Below are 17,950 nucleotides of genomic sequence, written 5' to 3'. Positions count from 1 at the left end.
TAAACTCTACTGAATTAAGAAGTGCGTGCGCGTGTGTGTGCTGCCTGTTCTTTTTCTCCTTCTTCTTGGGTTATTGAACCGGAACATTTATAAGCGTCCACAAAGGGTCTGCCTTAGCTGTAGATGAAGCTCTTGCACCCCCCGGCTTACGAACTGCGCCAAGAAGACTTGTACTCTCGAGTGCCAGCTTAGCGCCAGACGCCTAATTATAGAGTCATGTTGGAGTGGGTCGTTCTTCCGTAGGTGTTGAACAAGTTGCAGCACTGCTTTTCCGAGGAGAACGTTCCGAAGTAAAAGGGCCTAGTGGACGTGGAGATAGGGTTCAAGAACCTTTACCAGTAAGTCATATATTCTCTTCCATTTCAGCAAATGCAGCTCCTACGACGTCTTCCTTATCTCTTCCGAGGAAGGCGTGAGCAGCCGGAGAAACGCCCGGCATTACAGCCGTTTGTCCAGCAGCAGCAGCGGGCGCTGACTACATAGACTCACAACGTTAATAACAACACCTAAACACGTTAATAACAAACTAACCTTTTCAAGGCAGCATTGAGATCTTTCTCCTCCTTATAGTTAAAAGCATCATCAAACCCAAACTTATTCTTTAAGAGATCAACCTGAACATAGGCATCGACGAAGAACAAATATAATAGCCAGTTTTTCTTTTTTCTTTTTCGCAGGATATACTTTCAACAACATGATGTAAGGGGGGTACCATAATTCATAGAGTACAGCTTAAGATAATACCTTTTCTTTGGAGCCTGCACTCCCAACCACATAGCACCCCATCAACTTAGCAAATTGGCCAACAAGCTGACCAACTGCGCCTGATGCCGCTGAAACATAGACTCTTTCTCCTTTCTTTGGAGAACATATTTCATGGAATCCAATATAAGCAGTATGCCCCGGCATTCCTGCAGTAATTGCACAGAAACCTCTGATATTGGAAGACATTCATGTTAAATATAAAAATGTTTAAATATCGTTCTCTAACAGCTTAAACTTTTAGAGTACAACGATTGTTTCACATGCTATCAGAGTAGGAGGTCCTGAGTTCGAGTCACGCCAGGCTCCTAGCATATTAATTTCCTCCCATTTAATTCAAGCCCACGTCATGAGCCGATTCAAAAGTCTCGAGCCCAGACGTGAGAGGGCAGCTTAAGCTTTTAGAGTACAACGGTTGTTTCACAATTCATGACAAATCATGTGAAAACTAAACGAATTGAGAAAATGAGGCGTTGCTGTATGTTTTATTTTATCCCACAGAATCATAAGTTCGCGCTGCTTATTTCTCACTTATATACTCTCAGCACATAAATAACCATGAGTTGATTACATTCTGTTAGAAACTATTTGCAGTTTTTCTTCTAATTAGTAGTGATAAATGCACAAACACCCTACGAACTGTCATTGTACAATGATTTTCAAAGGATTCCCGCATGCTGCAACAGAAGCAACAGTAACAACACACTTAACATAGCAACAGCATTAACTAAAGCTTCATTGACAACAGTAGAAATAGTAGGTTACCTTCCAAACAGAGTTCAATCTTTTGTCGCTGAGAACCGTACAACAAACACGCAGAAAACTAGGTTGTTTGGATAATACAAGATGATCGCACTATTACAAGAAGGTAAGAGTTTGCGCTCTGTTTGCGAAATTGTGAAAGTTCAAACAGCGCATGCTCAAATGTTAGTAAATTTACGTGAAAACGACAGCAATAGCTTCTTTTAACAACGTATCTTGATTAAACGCTGTAAAGAGGTGGATGGATTAAAAGATACCTAAGATGCCCGTATAATAAGAAAGCGGGACATCGGTGTGTTTGATTTTCATCAAGCCTTCAGGTGCAGTTATCAGACTGTACTCTTCCCAACCAGTTAATCCCCAGACCAAGTCTCCAGCTGTGAAATCTGGGTGTCCAGAGTCGACAACTTTCGCCACACCATAACCAACAATGACCTGCAGATTGAATCAGAGGACAAAAATTAGGTTGCACAATGCCATGAAACACTGATCTCGAGAGCTAACATTCTCAATAATTACAAGAAATTTAACAAGCTCGCATATTTCAAATGAGTATAGCCTAACTGATCACTCAATCCGCCAATTTAAAATCTGAAACTCCCATTCAAAAGGAACTAAACCGTATAAATTACACAAATTTCCTATAATGTACCCTTTTTTTTTCTTTTTTTTTTTTTCAATTCTTACGCTATAAGCAATAAATCTATAATTTCATATAAAACCTATTAAAAAAATACTGGTTAAAAACCTCCGCAAGGTTCGTCCACGGAGGGTGAGTTAGGGCTTGGCAGAGCATATATTCAATTCATTTTGCCATAAAAAGCACAAACTATGTAAAAGTTACAAAAAGTTAATTAAAAATAATTTGAAAGAAACTTTTTTTTGAGAGGAAGGTAGCATGCTATCGCTTCATTCAATAGGAATTAAGGTGAATTAAGCAATAGTTTGAAGCAACTTGGCTTCGGAACGAAAATGAAAACTTTCAATGAGTCTATTATGGATATTCGGTTTAACTTTTTTTTTTTCTTCTATTTTGCTGGTGTATTTTAATAAAATTGGTAAATTTTATCTACAACGATACATTTGTTAATAGCAATATAGAGATTGACGAGAAAAAATAATTTAGTAAAATCTATTAGAAAAAAAAATAATACAGGATAGAAAAATAAAATTAAGTCTAAGATAAAGTGTCGAAAATTATACAATACAATAATATAATAGTGTCTTTATTTAAAAAATAATAATAATACAACATAACAAATAAAAATAACACTATATTTAAAATATAGTGTGGTAGAGTCCAATCTATTACTATGCCATATGTCCCTGGCTTCCTTCGGTGAACCCGGTGCACCATAGACCATCCTCCTCTCCTCTCTCTCCCTACCCCTATATAGAGAGAGAGAGAGAGAGCTAGATTGGTATACTATCAATAGCATAAAGGTCTCCGTCCTACCAAATTATTTTCAATTATTCGGCTTCCAAATCGACGATTGGGTTCGTTAGATTTGACCTACACTATTAAACGTATTTGAAAACTAAATTTCATAACTTTTCAACATCATTTGGGTAGTGATCAAAAGGTCTCAAAATTGACAATTTTAATAGTCGATGTTATGCGTTTGTGAATTTAACGGTATAAAACTATCCAAATCTGATAAAATTTTTATAAATTTTTTTTTTTTTTACTATTGAGAGTTAGAACAGTAGCTCTGATTTTAAATTTAAGTCTTTTGTCATCATATTTTATGAGATTTTTATTTCAATCGTTCATTTTTAGACTACTTGTTTGATAGGTAAATGATGTCGAAAAATTATGAAATTTAGTTTTCAAATAAGTACGTAGTGTCTAGCTTCTAATCATTACTAACTCGAGTTCAATTATGCGTGTCTATGTATTTGGATGGTTTCTTTTTTGATATTTATTATTGATTAATAGTAAATATGGAAGCCTAAAAATTTAGCTTAAAATTTTAAAATTGAATTACCCATATTGATTTGATTTGTTTATTTTATATTCTATAATTAAAATTCATTTATTTCGTAAATATTTATTTTTAATTTTTATTTTGTATATATTTTATTAATTCGTAATAAAGTTTAAATTAAAATGTACAAAAGAGGTAATATTATTAAATTATAGGTGGGCATACATAAAAATTTATATATTAGATTTAATAAAGAAAATTAATTGGAGGGACAAACAAAAAAGAAAAAATAGCAAGATTAATTGAACAGTTTTTAATCATATGACAAAGCGAAAGTGCGACCACAATAATATAATATTTGAATTTATCTAAAATTTTTTGGACGTTGGTTGGTATCCCGCAAGCTTCAGAGACGACGAAAATAAATTATGTTTATATGATATATGATATAGTGATGAATATGGTTAAACAGAACCGGAACGCAATAATCGATTGTGATAAAATCTAAGCTAAATTTTGTGTTAATAAATGAAAATTTACAGTTACAGTATTAATCGAAAAATTCAAAAAAAAATAAATGTGAAGAAAAGATATCAATAAATTGATCGGAAGGTGTCGACCGGCAGTGTATAGGAGTATTTTCGTCTTCGTGCGGATTAATCGGAACCACCAAGATACGATCGGTACGGTCTCTCTAACGGACACGACGGAGATGTTGACGGAGCTGCTTTAACAGCCAATGATAGAGGATCTAAATAAAATAAAATAAATTAAGTTAATAATTAAGGAATCGAAATTATCTTTTTCAATGTGTTATCTTTTAGGGAGGTTCTTACTGTCAATGACAGGGTAAGAAATTTTATAAATATCAAGGAGTACATATGGGTCGACTGTGGTGTTACACACGTTCGGTCCTAGTCCGCCCCCGGTTGATCGCAATCCGGTAACGAACTGCGCGCACTCCGCGTAACGTCGGGCCATTACGGACTGACTCGAACGACTGTAAGAATTAATAGAATTAAATAAAAAATATATATATTAATAAATAAATGTAAATAAATAATAATTAGAAAATTTTGGGTTTTAACGAATATTCGGGCAAGTAAGCTATAAAAGATTCTAATGTAATATAAATATTTAAATTTTTATTTTTAAATATTAAATTAATTTATGTAAAGTCGAGCAATATAAATGATAAAATAGTTTGTTTTTTTAAAAATAACGTTCACTGTTTTTTAAAACATCTAAATAATTTTAATATTTTAGTAAATAGAGGAACTTATTTGTGATCTTCCGTAAAACACATGTGCTTAAATTTTTTATTTGACATGGTGATATCCCTCTGGTCGAGTGATGAATTAATGTTGTCATATGATGAATAATGAGGAATATTGGCCAGTAAGCCTTATTGAGATTTAAATGTACTATAAAGTTATTTTAAATTTTTTTTTCAAATTAAATTATTTGTGCAAAGTCGACAAATATGATAGAATATTTATTATGTTAGTTTTAAGAAACAGTAACGATTACTGTTTTTAAAAAGGTATTCTCAAATTTTTAATATATTTTAAATAAGGGGGGGAATGAATTATCAGCATTTAGAAAGTGGAGATTAAATTTTTTTATTTTTTATGGGTGATGTAGCTTTAGGCCTGATTTTATAAATATTTTCGATAATAATTTTGTATAATTTATGAATATTATGTTAAATCATTTATAATAAAAAAATTTATAAAGTGTAAATGTGAGATTCATGAACTGCACATAAATGGAATGTGACTTTGTAAAGTAGAAATGCTGTTTCTTTTAGTTTCATTTTATGCAGAAACTTATAATTAATGTATTTCAATTGGCATTGATGAGGATTTTAATACTTTATTGTTACTATATCAAATTGTGTTTTTTTATGGCTTCATTAATAGTATGCTTTGATTGACATGATTAAACTGGATTGTTTAGAATCAAGGAATTAAATAAGAGCGTATATTAGGGATAAACGGGAAAATAATATGTTTTAAAAATTCTCAAGTATCTAAAACTTGATTTTAGAAATACCATTTCATTTATTCTGATCACATGTATCTTTCATTGCTGACACAACGACAGCAGAGTTGTTGATACACACAGAAACAATATTGCAAAAATCCAAACAATAATTAGCAAATCAAGATACATCAGTCGCGGGCGAGACGACGACTGTTTGCCGACATTTACGGCCGCAAGAGCCGACGAGTGGGGAAGGATGCCTTCTTATTTTACTGCGCATGCTTCGTAGTAAACGTATTTAATGACTTGTATTATACTGAATGACCAATTTCAAAATTGGGATAGAGGTGAGGTGTCGGGAAAATGAAGTTGCAGAGAGAGAGCCTTTTCGTCACGAGTTGAAAATGTATGTGATGCTCTTGCTGGGGGAGGTTGTACTGAGATATTATCCGCCAGGACGCGATGTCACGTGAGCTCTTTGTTCAGATACCGCTTCAAGATTCGGCCCACGTTCTCGAAGTAGATGTCGATTACGGTTCTTAGGACGAAACCTGGAGTATTTTACGCAAAGTTATGTGGTTCTTCTTCTCTTTTTCATTGTCCGTTCGTGTGGTGTGCGGTGGTGAAGGAATTAAGTATTAAAGTTGCAGGAGCACAAAAGAGAATACAGTATAAAAGTGTTTAAAAAATTGGGAGTCTTTACACTTTCTAAAGTGCTAAGGGGTGTCTATTAAACTTTAGATGTGGGCAACATCATTAGAGATTTTTATGTTATTTTCTTTTATTTGGGTCAGGCATTCTAATCAGATTGTTCACAATGTTCAAAATTAGGCTTAGATGTTTGATCTTTTAGGATTCTGTGTATTATAAGAAAAGATCTTAAGCAGTGTGGATCCAGCGGGAAAATATTATACATATTAAGAAAAAGTCGAGTAGGTTTCATGAATAACTTTTCAAGGCAGCATTGAGATCTTTATCTTTATAGTTAAAGATATCAAACCCAAACTTTATTTTTAAGGATCATGAACATAGCATCGACGAAGACAAAATATATAGCAAGTTTTTTTATTTTTTTTTTTGAGGATATTACTTTCAAAACATGGAGTGTAAGGGGTACCATAATTCATAGAGTACAGCTTTAAGATAATACCTTTTTTCTTTGGAGCTGCATCCAACACATAGACCATTCAATTAGCAAGATGGGGCAAACCAGTGACAACTGCCGCTGATGCGTTGAAACATAGTACTTCTTTCTCTTTTTTGACGAGAAAAAAAAAAAAGAGATGCTAGGGTTTTGAGACGAGGGTTTCGCTCACAGATCCCGGAACGAAGGCGTCAGTGTAGCTCTCGTGCTCGGGCGCCGACATGCGCCAACGCATGTAGGGGTCGCAGGAGAGGTAGAGGTTCTTGAGGATCACGGCCGTCGATCCCTTGGGGACCTTCGATCGGATGGTGGAGGGGGTGAGGACCATGTCGTCCTCGGTGGGGAACCCTACGACGTAGTCCTTGAAGATGATCCTCTTGTTTCTCAGCTCTTCCCCCTCCGCCGCCATTGTTGCGATCTCCGAGCTCCGTCCTCTTCGTCTCCGAGTTCACAAGCGAGCTCGCGACGAGTATGTAAAGAGCTACAACGGCGTGCTCCGCGTGATTCGTTATTTTATGGGAAAACTTCAAATACCCCACGTGGTTTCGAACTTTCTCATTTTAGTATCCTGTGATTTAAAGTGTATCAAGTTAGTACCAGTGGTTTCATACTTTCTTACTTTAGTACCCTGTGGTTTAATATTTTATTAAATTATATACCTCTACGAGGATAATAAAAAGAGAAAATTAAAACCACATGATACTAACTTGATACAAAAATAAAACCACATGGTACTAACTTGATACACTTGAAACCACATGGTACTAAAGTGAGAAGGTGCGAAACCACAGGGTGCTAACTTGATACACTTTAAACTATAAGGTGCTAAACTGAGAAAGTGCTAAACCACATGAGGGGTATTTAAAGTTTTTCCTTTAATTTATTTGATCTGAGTCGGTTAACAATATATTGATTCAATTTTGGAATGCAGGGTCTATCTTTAAATGGTTAGGCAGTATACTTAATTTATACAATTCTCACCGTTATAAATTTATTAAAATAAGCAATTAATTTAAATTTTAAAGCCAAAATATTATTGAAGAATTAATTCAAATTAAATAAATTGAAAGATTAAGTAATAAAATCAAAATTTTGAAAGATTAGATAGTCGATCTAAAATGATCCATAATTCATAGTTCAAATAAATTACGTACATTTTTAACACCAATAAGAAAAAAGTTATGTTGCTAATTGCACCTAATAGTATTGGTTAAGAATTAATTTGATGGTAAGTACTAAGGTTCCAAGGTTGAAACTTATTTATTTTATTTTCCTAATTGAATATTTTTTNCTCTCTCTCTCTCTTGGTACAGGTTGATGAGGGGATAAGAGTAAAGATGTTTTAGTGAAATTCCACTGACCAATGCAGCAATATGCCAATAAGTCCTTATGCAGCAAATATCTTAATTTGTCCAATTTTGACCTAATATGTTCAATTGGAGCTCTTCTGAATGCCAATTTAAACTCAAATTTGACGAACAAACTCAATTAAAATTAATAAGAATTAATTTATCTTAATTTTTTAATTTTCAATTATTTTAGGTTACCGAAAATTCTATCGACTAAAATTTTTAACAGATTACTGTTAGGTCTCGTTTTCACTGCTCGAATATTCGAATGACACAAAACTTTAAATCTAGTCTCAAAAAAATAGCTTCGATAAATTCTCAAATTTTCATAATTTTTCACCTATGTGAATTTTGTAGCTAAAATATAAATCTTGTTCCTTATAAAATTTTTAAATCTTCTTTTTTTTATTTCAATTTCATCACATGTCATTCCAAAATTTTCTTTTGTTTCTGTAAGTCTAATAAAAATAATATTTTACATTATTTTTATTTACATTTGCTTAAATATTAAAAATTCGGTGTACTACACATATACAAGCTATATTGTTCAACCCATCCACTCAACCCGAGAGTACCACTATTATTCCAAAGCTATAAATTTTCATCCAAAAATCCAAAGCCTGCTAGCACTAATGTCTTAATGCATGCTTTTTTAAAAATATAGAAGTTTATATATATATATATATATATATATATATATATATATATATATATATATATATATATATATATATATATATATATATATATATATATATATATATATATATATATATATATATATATATATATATATATATATATATATATATATATATATATATATATATATATATATATATATATATATATATATATATATATATATATATATATATATATATATATATATATATATATATATATATATAAAAGTCAGAGGCAACTCGGAGGAATAACAAATCCAGATGCGCTCCCGTCCGCATTCTTGCAGTAGGACTGCGCCTGCTGGTTCTGATACGTGAGCCTGATGTCCTGCAACTTGATCCCGCCGCACGGGTTGCTCGGGCTGCAGTCGAACTTCACCGCCAACTGCGTCGCCGACGATCCCTGGATGTCGGTGTACGACAGCCCGCTGATCTTAATCCCCGAGCTCTGAAATACGACGATCGACCAAGATTAAGAACTAAAGAAACTCGGATATGTCGAATAGGTCGAGTGCCACCGTATATGGCCTGGTGACAAATGCGAAAACCATACCTGGCCTGGACAGTTGACGGCGCCAGGACAATAGTTTTGATCAACAACAATCGGGTTCTGGACATTCTGCATGACGGCGTGCTCGAACGTTACGTCCTTCACGAATCCGCTGTACGCTTTCCCCCATGTCTTGATCCTGAGCCCGTTCTGCGTCCCCGTGAAGACGACCGACTTCACCGTGATGTTCTGCACGCCGGCTCCCAACGGCGTCCCCCCCAAGCTTCCAATGCTACAACATAAGTCGCATAATCACAAATATATAGTTAGGGAAACATATGTTGTTACGCTGCCGATCTCTACTAGGTTAAGCTTTAAACTGCCAATTTTATAATGATTACATATATTATGATGCCGAGTAGTTAGTGAAAACTCACCTAATGCCGTGACCGGGACCGCAGCCGATCTTCTCAATCCACACATTGCTCGTCCCCTCACCGATCGAGATGCAGTCGTCGCCCGTCTTTATGCTGCTACTCGTGACGGTCACGCCGCTCGACATTTGGATATGGATGCCGTCTGTGTTGGGGCTGTTACCGGGCGCAATGATCTTCGCGCCTTGCACTGTCACGCCGTTACTCCCAAAAATGGATATGTGGAAGCCCTTGCTGTTCGTCGTCGTCAGGCCGCTAATAAGAACGTTCTTTGACATACCTATGCTGAGTGACTGCACAGGATATGGTTTAGAATGGCAGTATAATTAGACCACTGATCTTATTTAGTTGCAAATCTAAAATTAAATTTGCTTTGGTTTCATTTGTAATTATCATACAAGTTTATCTATCTGTGTAGTAGCTAATACAGTTGGTAGGCAAAAAGTTTCAAATTGGAGATTTTTGTAGTAGTTTTTCTTAAACAGTACTTCTACAAGAGTTCTAAACAAAAACTCGTACGTAATCTTATGTAAAGTAACTTACGGTGGTTCCTGATGGACAGTTCCCTCCAGCCGTCTTGCAAGCCCAGAAAGCCTGGCCTTGGCCGTCGAGAGTCCCACCGAAGATGGACAAGCCATCGACGTATTTAAACGTCAACCAAACCAACACCCCTCCGCGATAGTCCGAGGAGGCAACAATGGTCCCATCAATGTCGATCTTGATATCGAAATTTTTGCAGGGCCCTTGAAAGAGTGCTTGGCTGACGAAGAAGCTCCCCGCAGGGACGTATATCGTCGCGGGCTTGCTGGACCCGCAAGCATCAGCCCATGCACCAAGGAAAGCTTTCGCCGAGTCGGTCCGACCGTCGGGCCTCGCCCCGTAGTTTACTACATTATATGCCCCCATAGTTATAGTTGCGAAAAATGTAAGGAAGAGAAAAGCTCTTACGCTCAGGGTTAGGAATTGTGCCATGAGGATAAAGTCTAGTTAATTTAGTTGATAGAAGTAAATTTTGGTGGTTTTGGTATATACTTAGATGAGAAAACAAAATAGTTGAAGGGGGTATTTATAGAGTTGCGACGTAGGTGCGGAAAAGATTATAGTACTCATAAAGATCAAATATATTGGTTATAATGACTGAAACATTAATTACTTATTTTTAAACATCAAGTTAGACTTGGAGAGCAAACTAATCACGCAGCCAATATAATTTATAATATTTATATTCAACAATTTCTCAATATTAAGTAGAATTCGACATCAGAACTTTGCTCTATAACACCATATTAAAGAATGCGAAATAATTATAATTTTCTAAAATTTTAAATTGCTTAAAAATAATATTTATGATATTTATATTGGACACAAAATAAATTTCTTTGGCCTTATATAATTAATTAAGGGCCGGGGAATAATCATGTAGCTCTATCATGTCAAGTATAAGTAAGCCCATCACTAAACCCCATGTGCATGGAAATTGGTGACCTGCATGATAGCGTAGAGCATTCGATGGCCAACATGATTTGGTGATCATTGCATCAACAATATGTGATTAGATGCATGAATCCATTTTGGCTTCACGCATAAGTGATTATAGTCGTACGATGAGAAGTACATTGTGGGCTTACAATTTGACTTTATCTCTACAAATCTAAGCTATGTATAATGTCGGATTAATTTTGACGCTTTTAGAGGTTTTTTTTTTTTCTAAAAAAATGTAGCATGTTATCCGTTTATTTATTAGAGAGATGAACTAGCTACAGGGGTGAGGCAGCCTCGGCCTCGAGAGAAAGCGAGAGGGAGAGGTCAAAAAATAAAAATAAAAATCATATAAGCTAGTTACACCGTGGATCTACTTTGCTGGCAGAAGATATTTCCAACCTTTCAACAATTGTTTGAGTTTTTGAACTACTGTACTGGGTCCGGTAGGATCTTTTTAAAGATCGAATCGTTTATGACCCTTCAAATGACCCACCAACAGCTTACTAGATCCGTTAGGCTGCTTCTTGTAGTGGGAAATCAGTTTCTGCTCGACCCTTTTCACGTTTTCAGAGGCTTTATGCATTGTTTTATGTCATATATACATTACTTGATGTCCGCTATACGTACGAGAGGAGGTTTTAATATTAATTTTGGATCATTTTTTTATTAGATTGATATTTTAGATAACAGCGATAATCAGGTATCACTAAGATCATCAGAAAATGCCATGATAGTTTTCTTTCTTGGAAATAAATCTTTGATAACTGCTAAGATCAATCAATCAAAGTCAAAATTTTGAGTATAAAATAGAATAAAGCAAGTTTGCTAGCTTGATCCGGAAAACTGCTATTTTATAATTACTTGCTTCTGGAGTTAAGTCCACGCTATATTTTTTTAATTCAAGAAACAAGAAATTTTAGGGAGTACATGTCTTCGATTCAAAAGTTCTCTTTTTTTTTAAAAAAAGTATGTGTTAAATTAATTAATTGACCACTTCTAAAGAATGTGAGGTTTGAGGGTTCATGAAGGTACTTAGATCAGTCGCCTAATTAATTTACAAGTTAGTAATACTTTGCAAATAAATATGCGTTAAGAATATACGTAGTTTGTATTCCGTACATTGCACACGGCACGGTTCTTGTCTTTCTTAGATTGCACCGAAAAAGGTATCATAGAAAATTTCTCTCTAATTGTAATTGGCTTCTTAGAAAAAGTGAACAATAATCATATTCTTTCTATTCTTAGAAAGATAGTTAGTAGATAATTTTAATTAGTTTTAGGCTAAATTACAGAAAATCTCCCGGTCAATACTCATTTTTTTCACTTTCCCCCCTGTCATTCGAAAATCTACACTTTATCTTTTTAAAAAATAAAAAATGGTTACTTCGTCCCCGTCGTCAGTGTTCCGTTAGGGTTCAGTTTATACCTTATTTCTTATACCCAAAATACTCTTAACATTCTCATCTTTCTTCTCCTTCCTCACCGATATTCTCGCCATGTCGTGCTGCCTCGCCCTCACCCTCGCTCTCGCCTCGCCCTTGCTCTCGCGCACTTCTGTCTGTGCCTAGACACACACCCTCCCCCTCCTCCGCTGCCTTACATTCGCCCTTGCCCTCGCCCACCTTTTCCGTCCATATCCACCACGATCTTCTCCCTACAGTCGCCGAAATAGAGGGGTGGCGAGGGTGCTAGAGGAGTAGGGGAGTAGGTGGAGAAAACAGAGTCAGAGCTAGGGTCGAGAGAGGCGCGGATGAGCAAGATTTGGAAGGAGACGAAGATGATGAAAGCAATTTGATCATTTTGTCACACCGTACTCTTTTGTAAATATTTTTTAGTTTTTAAAGGGATAAAGTATAGATTTTTGAATGACAGAGGAAAAAAAATAAAAAGACGGTTATTGACGAAAGAATTTTCTGTAATTTAGTCTTAATTTTAAGCTACATCTTTGAAACGCCGGCCGCGATCACTTCCATCTAACGTTTTCGGGGATTTTAATAGTTTTTTGTGATGATTTCTCTTGAAGCATAAGAAAAGCTAGGAATGTAATTTTTTTAATTATCTTCTTCTTGTTTCATTTAATCTTTAAATAGCATATGAGGCACAAGGATGTAATATGTGGATAAGAAGTAAAAATACTTTCGAAAGTATGAACCCTTACATTTAATCACATATTGTCATTTTTATATTTGGATAGATACTTATTTACCATATCATCTCCAAAGCTTTTTATTTTTTTTAAATTTTCTAATTTTAGCATCATGGGTGTGAACTAGGTCGGTCAAAATACACCTCGTATTCCTAAGTGAGGAGAAAATAATCATCGAAGCACAGCAATTCAGTTGATCCATACGACTTTGTTGTCACTGAGAAAGAAAAAGTAACGGATTAATTTCGTACATATTCCTACAAATATAATGAATGATAAATATATCTTTACAAAATTTAATTTTCATATATTATTTCTGTAAAAGTTCTGTTATTTTCAAATATGTCTCTCTGATTTGTTACTGTTAGAAAACAGTTAGAGAACTGTTTATATTTTTAATTTTGTCATCACAAACATACCTCTCTAAAAGTCATAATAATATAATATAAGAGGGGTAAAAATGTCAAAAAGTAATCAAAGTTAAGTATTTAACCTATAGCTAACTAAAATTTTCTAATAAATTGTAATAATAGAAATATATTTAAAAAATCAGAACTTTTACAGAAACAATATATAAAATTTGAACTTTATAGAAAAATATTTATTATCTACTATATTCATAGGGATATATATAAAATTAACCTAAAAGTAAAAGCACAAAAGCGACCTCATCCTACATTTCCCAGTTTTTCTCGTGGCATGATTAAATTGTGCCCTAGAGAATCAGAGGCGGTAATTTCGGTTCTCCGGTCGTAGTTAGGTCACATCACGATACATGTAGATGTTAATCTGGTTTCCATTAGTCGATTCAATTAATTTTTTAACTAAAAACTCAAATGCATTTTGATAAATTTTTGAATGGACAAAATATAAGATTTACTCTTATACATAGATATTGTAACTGTATCATTACTTACAAATTTGGTAGGATTGAAAGAGGACTATATATATATTCTGCGTGACAGCGAAATACACCCATTTAAGCGCAGTAAATTTTCATCACTGCGCTTAGGCTTCGTTTGAGATTGCGGGGAGATTACGTTACGTGCGACAGTGAATTTTCATCACTGCGCTTAGGCTTCGTTTGAGATTGCGGGGAGATTACGTTACGTGCGGGGAGAAACGACAATGAAAAAATACCCTATTTATTTTGTACGTAATATTGTGTTCCGCATATTGCGGTTAGTCAGTTACGATATATTTTTTGCAGTCCCATCGAAGAACGCAGAAATATATTTCTATATATTTTTTCTTAACTTCATTCTATCTAATAGTGTTAGATTGACCTTGTTGTCATATGGTGTGTCCACATTGGCGGATTATGATTTGACCCGATCCACATAAGTTGTGGATCATGATTTATCCTAATAAGTTTAGGATAAGTATAAATTATATGTTTCTTATCAGTTAAGAAACATATCTTATAATGGATATTTATTATATGTTAATAAATATCTCAATCCTAATCCTAATGAGATTCAGGATATTTAGGGGTTCCGTTATTTTATATATACGCCCCCGTTTTCTCCCGTAGGAACGACGGAAAAAGAATACGATCTAATTCGAGAATCCACAAAATCTTCCTTCTTCTCTCTCCTCTTCCTCTCTGGGATTTCCACCTACGTTTCCGGGGTTTTAGGGTGTGGACATAGGAGAGGACTCTGGTAGCCCTCTCCGATTGGCATCCGTGACGTAAGGCGATCCGTTCCGTGACGTAAGGCGTACGCGTGGAAGAAGACGAGAAACGTGGGAGATCCAGAAGCATCGAGACAAGGACGATCCAAGAAGGCTTGTAAAACAAGCAACCCGATCCGATTCCGGTTCCCGGATACGTTGGCTATCCGGTTTGTAAGTTTCCGCTGCCTATTATTTCCAACAATTGGTATCAGAGCCTGAATGCTTGTTTTCGCCTTATATGATCATGCTTGTGATGCATGTGTTTTTTTTTAGATCGCATGTTTTTGGTTGATCAATCCTTGATGTAGATCGGTTCTATATTTTTTGGTTTCTTTGTGAAATTAAAAAAAAGGGAAAAAAAAAATTAAATTAGTTTTATTTTTTTTCTGATCATCATAGGACATGTGAATATTTTTTTTCATACGTTGTTTTTTTTCGTGCAATTTTTTTTACTGCGGGCGGCGGCGGCGCGCGACCCCACATATCGCGCGGGCTCGGCCCGCTGCGGATGCAGGCGCGCACCGCGCATCGCGCGGGCCGCCCCGCTGCGGGCGCGGCGCGCACCCTGCGGGTGAGGCGCGCTTCCTGCGCTGCTGCGCACGCGGGCTCGCAGCAGCTGATCAGCGCGGGCCCGGCCTGCTGCGGATGCGGGGCGCGCCCGCTCGCTCGGACGGCCGCATTGCGGACGGGGCTTACCCGATGGTCCGAGCGGCCGGCCCGCTGCGGGCGCGGGGCCTAACCGCGGCACGGTGCCGGCCGGGCCGGCTGCGACGGGCGCACGCCCACGGCGCGGGCCGTTACCGTGCATCGAGCCCGGCCCGCTGCGGGAGCGGAGCGCACCCGCCCGCACAGCGCGGGCCTGGCCCGCTGTGGGCGCGGGCTCGCACGCACGCGCTCCGCGCAGGCCCGGCCTGCTACGGGAACGGGCTGCACCCGAGCGCACCGCGCAGGCCTCGGCCTGCTGCGGGCACGGGCCGCGCCCGCGCGTACCGTGCGGGCCCGGCCCCTGTGGGCACGCGCCCTGTGCTGGGCTCGGCCCTGTGCGGGCCTGCATGAGCCCGAGCAGACTCAGAAGCCGCCCGGCTTGTCACGCGCAGTCCAGAATCAATAATAATAAAAATCCTGTGTGGATATTTTTATTTCCTGCATAATATTTCCTGCGTATTTTTTTTGGATACTTATTATGCTATTTTTTTAGAATATGCATGTGTTGTTTATCCTATGTGGGTGTTTTTTTGCTTATGTAGCATGATATTTTATTGGCATATAAGTACTTATGTTATTCGGTGATTTTTTAACAAAATTTAATTTTGGAAAGACGGGTTCGACGTGTGCAGCATTCCTGTAGAATATTTATTTTCTGATGTACATCTTGTAGTGATGTAGTAGGTTTTAATTATGAAAAAGGTGATGTAATAATTAAGGCCATGTAAAGGAATGTGTTTTGCGCAGCGTCGACGTTTTTCAAATTAAATTTTGGCATAAGTACTTATTTTTTTTATCTGTGTGATGACATCATGTGATTTGTTCTTCATGTATAAAATTTTTTTAAGGATGTGTTCTTTCAAAATGGATCAGTTTCAATTTTGAATAAGTTTCAAAATTAGTAGAAAAATTAATAAGATTGTAATATTTTGAATCGATACTGGGTGATGATTACGAGCATAGCGAAGTTTTCGATCCCGTTGTGTCGAGGATAAAGTTTCAATCTTGTTAATTTTTTGGGAATATGTGCCTAATGTCCAAACCTATTTTTGAATGTAGTGAAATGACTTCCAAGAACATCATAGCTGATCTCACCAGGGGTGATAAGCTAGATGGAAAGAATTATGATATTTGGCACAGGAAAATGCAATACCTGCTTAATGAACAAGGGGTTCTTGAAACTCTATCTGTCAAAAGAGTCTTGCCTGCCGAAGGCACAGCTTCTGAGCATGAAAAGGAGATCTATAACAAATGGATCAAGGAGGATCGAACTGCTCGGTACACTATGTTGAGTGCCATGCAAGACGACCTCATTGGACAGTTTGAGATCTTTGAAACTGCCAAGGATATGTGGGACAATTTGAAGATTACATTTGGTCAAACTTCATCTACAAGGCTACGTGCCCTAAATCTTAAGTTTCTACAGTACATTAAAGACCCGAAGCATTCAATGGCTGAGCACCTTCGTGTGATGAGCGCCATGATTCGGGACCTTAAGACTGCTGGAAACGAGCTCACTGATGAGCAACAAGTTCTAGCGGTGATTCGTTCACTGCCTGATCCTGAATGGTCCCAGATGAAGCTCCTGATGACGCACAGCGAGAACATTAAAACGTTTAATGACATCTCGCGCCATCTTGAGCTCGAGGCAGAGCGCTTGGAAGTGAACCGTTCTGTCGCTCTTGTTGCACGCTCCGAGAAGCGCAGTGGGATTGTACCCAAGCGCAAAAAGCGTCACAACAATGGAGCGCAGAAGAAATGGAATCAAGCTCCTCAGGGTGGAGTTGGAAAGCGCCACAGAGGCAAACGCGCTGGCAATAAGGATGCTACAAAGCTAAAATGTTACAATTGCAAGAAGAAGGGTCATTTCGTTCGGGATTGTCCTGAGCCGAAAAAGGTAACCCGACCACTCAACTCACACTGTTTTGTTTGCTCTCATGCTTTAGTAGCTCATTCTCTTCCCGATTGGATTGTGGATACAGGAGCAAACAAACACGTAGTTCGTGACCGAGTGGGGTTCGTAGATTACCATCGAGTACCGTCTGGCACACAATTCGTCACCCTTGGGAATGGCACGAAGGAAGAAGTCCTTGGAGTCGGTTCGTACCAACTCAAGTTGCGTGGTGGCCGCACTTTACTTCTTCAGGACGTGCTATATGCACCCGGAATTCGATGTAATCTATGTTCAGTTTTAGCTTTGTTGCACCTAGGATATTCATTTCATTTTGACAGAAACCGCCTTGACATTTCCTTTCATGGTACTTTATTTGGTTATGGTACATTAGTTGATGGTTTCTTTAAATTAGATTTGGAGGATGATTCGTTTGCATTTACTACTTCTACTTCTTCTTCTTCTAATCTCTGTGATGAATCCGTTAAATGGCATGCCAGATTAGGCC

General features: G+C 37.0%; 2 protein-coding genes across 2 annotated transcripts; both read right to left on the bottom strand.

Annotated features, from left to right (window-relative positions):
* Positions 1-343: 343 nt before the first annotated feature.
* Positions 344-7,079, bottom strand: LOC109703953 (2-alkenal reductase (NADP(+)-dependent)-like). Its single transcript, XM_020224700.1, has 5 exons — positions 6,755-7,079; positions 1,782-1,959; positions 745-911; positions 528-614; positions 344-475 (listed from the first exon to the last, which is right to left on the bottom strand). Exons 1-5 carry the CDS (start codon positions 6,989-6,991, stop codon positions 344-346), a joined length of 801 nt encoding a protein of 266 aa, XP_020080289.1. The 5' UTR covers positions 6,992-7,079.
* A 1,767-nt stretch (positions 7,080-8,846) lies between these two features.
* Positions 8,847-10,491, bottom strand: LOC109703951 (polygalacturonase-like). Its single transcript, XM_020224697.1, has 4 exons — positions 10,085-10,491; positions 9,545-9,834; positions 9,171-9,399; positions 8,847-9,065 (listed from the first exon to the last, which is right to left on the bottom strand). Exons 1-4 carry the CDS (start codon positions 10,445-10,447, stop codon positions 8,847-8,849), a joined length of 1,101 nt encoding a protein of 366 aa, XP_020080286.1. The 5' UTR covers positions 10,448-10,491.
* Positions 10,492-17,950: the final 7,459 nt, after the last annotated feature.

Source organism: Ananas comosus, unplaced genomic scaffold (assembly GCF_001540865.1).
Source record: "Ananas comosus cultivar F153 unplaced genomic scaffold, ASM154086v1, whole genome shotgun sequence".
In the NCBI taxonomy this organism is placed as follows: Eukaryota; Viridiplantae; Streptophyta; class Magnoliopsida; order Poales; family Bromeliaceae; genus Ananas; species Ananas comosus.
This window is presented reverse-complemented; position numbering and strand designations above follow the sequence as displayed.

Coding starts and splice junctions, on each gene's coding strand:
- LOC109703951 (XM_020224697.1), bottom strand. CDS start 10,447: ATGGGGGCATATAATGTAGTAAACTACGGGGCGAGGCCCGACGGTCGG. Junction 9,835..10,084: donor ACTGTCCATCAGGAACCACC/GTAAGTTACTTT, acceptor TATCCTGTGCAG/TCACTCAGCATAGGTATGTC. Junction 9,066..9,170: donor CCGTCAACTGTCCAGGCCAG/GTATGGTTTTCG, acceptor GTCGTATTTCAG/AGCTCGGGGATTAAGATCAG.
- LOC109703953 (XM_020224700.1), bottom strand. CDS start 6,991: ATGGCGGCGGAGGGGGAAGAGCTGAGAAACAAGAGGATCATCTTCAAG. Junction 1,960..6,754: donor ACGCCTTCGTTCCGGGATCT/GTGAGCGAAACC, acceptor TTCAATCTGCAG/GTCATTGTTGGTTATGGTGT. Junction 615..744: donor GTGCAGGCTCCAAAGAAAAG/GTATTATCTTAA, acceptor GCCTATGTTCAG/GTTGATCTCTTAAAGAATAA.